Here is a 6,368-nt window from a genome sequence, read left to right as displayed (position 1 = left end):
CACCTGGTGAACTCTTTCTTGCTCACCTAAGTTCTCAGCTCAGTATTGCTCCAGGAGGCCTTCTTTGCTCCCAACCCAGCTTAGATTTCTTCTTTCAGTGCACAGTGCTTCTTCATTGCATTGTCTGGGTTCAACCATATGCTTGCTTGTGTGTTTTCCCATTTATTACCACACTTACTAGATTATAAACTCCAGAATCCTTTGGATTTCACTCTCCAGTGTGTTCCTCAGTACCTTGCATAACAGAGGCATTCAATAGTGAGTGTAAAGCATTATTACTTAACTCTCCAACATAAATATAAACAAACTCTTTATTAATATACAAAAGAGTTTGTGTCATTTGGGTCACTTAGTCCCACTGAGCCTGAACAGTTCTGGATAACTAGACAAAGTCAGGTATGGGTCCTACTGCAGTCAGGATCCACTCTGTCCTCTCACCTCAGGAGCCTGGATGAGGTGGTTGCAGGCCTATTTCTTTTACCTGCTGCTCCAAGCTTCTTGATTCTAAGCATTTGGTATGATGGCTTTCCTTTAGGATGTTACACTGACACAGGGGCGAGGACAACTGAAGTGTGCAACAAGTAGCATAGGTATAAACCAAGCTTCCTGACATCCCTCTTCAGGTCTAATTTGTCAGAAAGTTGTACAAGGAGAAATGTGGCATGATATCGCCTGGACAAAACCATCTTCTTCCCATTTCTCCCCAAAATGTAAGACTGCTTTAAATGCCAGGCACTCTAAATTAAACCTTTGTGGTATTACTTCCCTTACCTAGAATGGCTATGTTCCTGCTCTGCTTCAAATCCTCCTACATTTCTCCATCATTTATAAAATAACCTGGAATTGATGTTCCTGCACAGCCTAAGCCTTACCTTGCTCTTGTGCTTCCTCCCTCCTCTCTTTTGTTCTCACACCTTCATTCTCAGTCTTTCCAGTTTACAAGTCCTTCAACGCACAGTGTTTTCTCATGCTTTTGTGTCTTGGATACAAATTTCTCTTCCATTTGACCCATGTAGAAGTGGGGGGTAGAGCCAAGGGGTAAGGTGGTCTTGAAGGCCTTGTCTTAGTCTCAGATTCAACAAATGAACTTCTTTCTAACAATAAGAGGGCATGTACTGCAGCAAGCAAACACTGGGTAGGGTATCAATTCCTAGAGCCCTGAAATACATCTAACTTTATAAACAGAAAGTCTCCTTTGCATTATCACAGAAGTTGGTTGTTTTTATTAAAGTCACACCTGGAGCTATTTTTTGTGCCTACTTAATGATACACATTATCCTTCCTCATCTCCACCTCCAAGCCTAATATTTTGGGAAGATTCATTTTAAATAACAAGATGCCCATTTATATTAGTGGAGGTAGGAAGAAATGTTCTGGGTGGCTAGATGTATGAATGTGATAACAGCTTAATTCTTTTAAGAACATGCATTGAGAATTAATAGTATAGAACTTAGTGACTGGCTGGGTTTGACTTTTCTGGTGGGGCCTGTGACCTATCTGGAACTGTGCACCAGGATATGAATGCAGTATATATTTCCCTAGAAGACATTAAGACTTGAACCATGTTGGAGAAGGATTTAATTCCCTTGTTCATTCAGTCATCAAAATTTTACTTTATGAACATCTACTATGTGTCGGCCACTGTATCAGGAGTGTAGGGATCCCCCGATGAATAGGATAGGACCAGGAGACACAGATGTGCACAGTGATAATACATTTTGGTAAGTGCTAGCATAGAAGTTTTGAGAAAAAGTTATGATGTTTGGAGGGGAATTATTCATGCCACCTGAACATGGAGTCAACAAGGAAGGCTTCACAGAGAAGGTACCACTTATGCCAAGAAAGTGCTGAAGAACAGAGGATTCACCTGTTGTACCAGAAGGAAAGGTATTTATTCCTGGCAAAGGAATGAGCAGAGGGTTGTCAGCAGAAGTTTGGAAGGGTAAAAATGCATGGATCCAGTTTTTTATTTACCAAGATATGTTTCTGAGAGTGAGCATGTAGCCATTCAGTTCAGGGCTTATTTACCTTTTGTGAGACAAAGTGCTCTGGAAAAGCCTAATCAAAGCTAATGATCTCTCTCCACACACACACCAACCCCAGGAAAGTGTGTTGCCTCCTTGTCTCTCTCTCCTCTCTCCCCTCCTCCCCCCTTTCCTTTTTATTGTTTTCATGAACCTGTGTCCCAACTGACACAAAGTTAAGAACTCATGATTGAAATATATGTGTATAATAAATTAATCAAGGATAATGACCATATATGTCATTAGCTTCATCCTCTTTATGCTACCCAAAGAATAACTCATGAAGGTCCACAATAAAATTAATCACTGAATGTGTTTACAATTAGCCGATTGTTTCCAAAGCTTACACGATGTCATTGGTTAATTTCCTCTCATACAATTATTTTCCCACACCTTTGGTTTGGAATGGTCAGAATTTCAGGGAGATGCATTTAGAATGTTAGCTGAAAAAAGTAACTAAGCCTGAGTTTCATACTTTTTCTGTTTTTAAATGCTGAAGTCTAAAGCATTCTGAGTGGTGTGTGCTCTTCTTTACTGCACTGTTGCCTGGGCTTCATCTACCTTTGCAGGTAATTAATTCCCTAGCCTGCTTTGTTTTCTAGTTGGCTCTTGTTTAGCTTCCACAGAGCTCCACCCCAAAGTGCTTTATGGTCCCTCTGCTAACTATTCCTACATATGGTCAAAATCAACTCACCTTCCGGGTTGCTGACACCAGCAACTTCACTGTTGGGCAAACACAGCTCTGCTTGCAGTAACCCTTTGTTCAAGAAGTGTTATTATGAGTTTATCTGATACCCACCAGGCCTGTCTTCCACTCGGGGATTTGCTTCTAAGGAGAAACTCTGTATCAGGACTCACAGCCACAGGCAGGTTACTAGCACTGTCAGACCTGTGGGGTACTAGAGCACTGCTAAGGAGCAAACAGCCCTGCCTCAAGTAGTGGTTTGTGGTATTCCTGGATAGCGAATTGTTTTTGCTGCTTGCAAATCATACTTGCTCTTGGGATGAAAAGCAACCAAGCAAAAATTGTTCCCTTATTGAGCACTGCCTTGTTGATCTCCTGAGTTTTATCTGTAAAAAGAATTTAAATTTGCTATTTCCCCAGAGCTGAGGTTTGCTTTACACATGTACTCACTGTGTTGGTGTTTGTCTTCTCTTGTGAATCTTTCCATACTATTTAGATTAGCATCTTTTGAGACTGGGCTATAATAATTATTTAAACTAGGCTATTTTAGAAACACTTTCAGAAATGAATATGGATCCAAAATGATAAACTGCTATATTGGTAATTTCCTTAGAAATAGGTGTTTATTTTAGGGATGGGAGCTGGGAAAAGTGGGAGTGAGGGGAGGGAGACGGGAAGGGAAGAAGCAGGGAGGGAGCAAGAGAGGGGGAAACAGACGCGGTTGGGTTCATCCAGATCACAACTTCTATTTTGACTTTTAAAGTCTGCTTCATAATTACTGAGTAACTTCAGATTGCAGACCTGGTTACCCCAGCAACTAAAAACAAAAGCTTCAGTATACAGCGTGGGAAAAAAAGTAGTAAAGGAAAGAGTTCAAGATTTGTTAATAGTATTTGAGTACCTTTATTGTGACAAGAATGCCGTTATAAATATTCATAAAGCAAAGACCATGTTTTTAAAAAAAATCTAGGAATTAAGATTCCAAATTGGATACATCTTTTATAAAATCTGCCACAAGTTCCTGCTTCTCTACAAACATTATCAATGGTCATGACACATGCCACTTGATACAATCCCAAACCTTGAAGTATTGGCATTACCCGAGCTGCCCCCCTCCATACCAGCCTCCCTTCTTCCAGCTTCCTGAAACAACACATGGTCTTTTGGAAAGCAGTTCCTTACAGACAGCAGAGAAGGGATGAGCATAAACTGTTGATAGCATCAGGTGTATTTGTTCCTAAAGTCTAGTAGAGAATACAGTTTATACTGCTTGATATAGAGAAGCACTACAAGTGATTTTAACTGACAACTCTTTCAACTCCATCTAGATAGCTTTATAGATAAGGCAGAAAAGAGGTTGGGGGATACTTTTCAATATTTTATTGTATTTTCTTAAATATCCCTTCTGGAATTTTCAGAAACAAAACATAAAAAAATTATATACTTTTTTACAAGTGGTAAACTCAGAGTACTCCAAATCTCTTATTTACAAACAACACTGGGCAGGACACACAAACATGAAATAACTTACAAAGGCCGGAAGCTGTTTTATTGACAGTAATCAGCTTTTATCAAATTAAAAAATATATATATATGTACACAAACAGTTGAGGAAGGCAGGCCAGAAAGAGATCACCTGCAGGCTCAGCCTGGCCCTCACACCCTCCCCCGCTCCGCCCTCCCCTTTGTGTTCTTAAGGAGCACTACAGAAGCAATCTACAGTCTCTATTGCAGCTTATAACCCCCCTCCCCCGCCCCCGTTTAATACTGAATGAGATCGAATGTTAGGTCCATGCAGTTCTTGGTCAATGTTAAAAAAAAAAGTCCATAGCCCAGTTCGCGCGGGGACAGCCCGTCCGCAGTGGGGGCAGCCCGCAGGCGGCCACTCGCTCTGGGGCTCCAAGCCAAGGCGAGCGCGCCAAGTCCTTCCCACTCGTGTCCGCTGGGGGCGCCGTCAGGACGCAACCCAGTGCAACTTGCATACCCTTGGCTTCAGTCCTCGGACACTTCTTTCTCTGTCACAAACTGTCAAGTTCTCAAGTCAGTCCGTGTTACTTTGTTTCAACGCTGCTCTCACCCTCCATAGTCTCTCAAAACGTCTGCAACTGCTGTGTTAGCATGAGCTGGCACCCACTGTTTACGTGGTTCATGACTTTCTGTTTAAGCTGCGCCACCTGCTCCCTGAGCATGTTGGCCGTGGACGCCAGCTCCGAGTTCTGCGCTTTCAAGGTCTTCACTTTTTCCTCCAGCCGGGCAATCCTCTCCAGCTTCCTCTTCCTGCACTTGGAGGCAGCGATGCGGTTCCTCATGCGCTTCCTCTCGGCCTTGATGCGCTCCTGGGACTCCATGTCGATGGGGGACAACGGCGGCGTCTCGCCGGGCATCTCGGGCACCGTCTGCGGCTCCTCCTTCAGGGCCTGCAGCCGCGGGTGCTGCACGGGGAGCTGCTGGGGCAGAGGGTGCGGCGGCGGCTGGGGCTGGGGCTGCGCGGGGAAGGCCAGGCCGGCCCCGCCGTAGGAGGGCGCCCCGCCGCTGGCGCCGCTGGCGCCCAGCGCGCCAGGGTTGAAGCTGCTGAGGTTGGCGTAGACAGGCGGCTCACTGTGCAGCCCGAAGCTGCCGCCGCTGCTGCCGCCGCCGCCCGCCGCGCTCACGGGCTGCGCGGCCGCCGCGGCGCTGGGCAGCGTGTTCTGGCTGTGCAGCTCGGCCAACGCGCGCACGAAGCCCTCGGCGAAGCCCTCCTGCTCGTCCGTAACGTTCTTGGGGCACAGGAACTGCGTGGGCGTCGGCGTGGTGGTGATGTGCCCGTTGCTGGACTGGATGATCAGGCGCTCGAGCTCGGGCGACGCTAGCTTGAGCAGCCCCACGTCGGGCGAGGTGAGCAGGTCAGCGCTCTTGGCGCGCAGATGTGGCTTCAGGCTGCCCGCCGGGTCGGCCAGGTTCAGGGTCAGGCTCTGCTTCAGCGCCTTGGGGTTGCCATAGCCGTAGGCGCCGCCATCGGACGGCAGGAACGAGGCGCTCAGGGCGTCGTCGTAGAAGGTCGTCTCCATCTTCGCGCTCATAGAAAGCCCGGCCCTCCGCGCGAGTCGGCCCGGCAGCACTCGGGCGGGAGGGACGGAAGTTGGGGCCCGGCCGCGCCGCCTCCCAGCCCGCGGGCGCGGGGTGCAGGCGCGCCGGCTCCTCTGCGGGAAAGTCGCCTCTCGCGGGCGCCTCCGGCGACGGTCCCTCCTGCGCGACCCTCCTCAGCCCGCGCGCACAAGTCCGCAAAAGTTCGCTCTGGGCCGCGGGGCCGCTCTTCTCCGAGCTCCCGGCAGGGAAACTTGCCGCCGCCGCCGCTGCTCTCTGCGCTGTCAGCCGCACCCGGGCCGCGGGGATCTCCTCCGGGGCGGCCGGAGCAGGGGCTCTCCAGGCGCTCCCCGAAACCCCGGGCCGGCAGCCACAGGCGCTCGCTCCGGGCAGGTGCCGAGGAAGTGGGAGGGAAAGCGGACTTGCAGACCGTACCCTCTACCGCCGGCTGACTAAGTCAGTCTGTCTGTCTGTCCCTCTGAGCGCGCGCACTCCACTCCCGCCGCGCCGCCTCAGCCACACTCAGTGCAACTCTGAGCCCTAATCCAGCCCGAGCTCAACACTTATCTGCTACCAGTCAACCCCTAAAAATAGCC

General features: G+C 48.3%; 1 protein-coding gene across 1 annotated transcript; it reads right to left on the bottom strand.

The window, feature by feature from the left end:
• Positions 1-4,074: 4,074 nt before the first annotated feature.
• On the bottom strand, positions 4,075-6,312 carry Jun (Jun proto-oncogene, AP-1 transcription factor subunit). Its single transcript, XM_004869607.4, has one exon. It carries the CDS (start codon positions 5,766-5,768, stop codon positions 4,800-4,802), a length of 969 nt encoding a protein of 322 aa, XP_004869664.2. The 5' UTR covers positions 5,769-6,312; the 3' UTR covers positions 4,075-4,799.
• Positions 6,313-6,368: the final 56 nt, after the last annotated feature.

This window comes from Heterocephalus glaber, unplaced genomic scaffold (assembly GCF_053883595.1).
Source record: "Heterocephalus glaber isolate CG9 unplaced genomic scaffold, H.glaber_assembly_v1.0 deba00001447, whole genome shotgun sequence".
In the NCBI taxonomy this organism is placed as follows: Eukaryota; Metazoa; Chordata; class Mammalia; order Rodentia; family Bathyergidae; genus Heterocephalus; species Heterocephalus glaber.
Note: the sequence above shows the minus strand (reverse complement) of the source record. Positions and strands in the feature narration are given on the sequence as shown.

Excerpts from the sequence above, each read along its gene's own strand:
- Jun (XM_004869607.4), bottom strand. The coding sequence starts at position 5,768 with ATGAGCGCGAAGATGGAGACGACCTTCTACGACGACGCCCTGAGCGCC.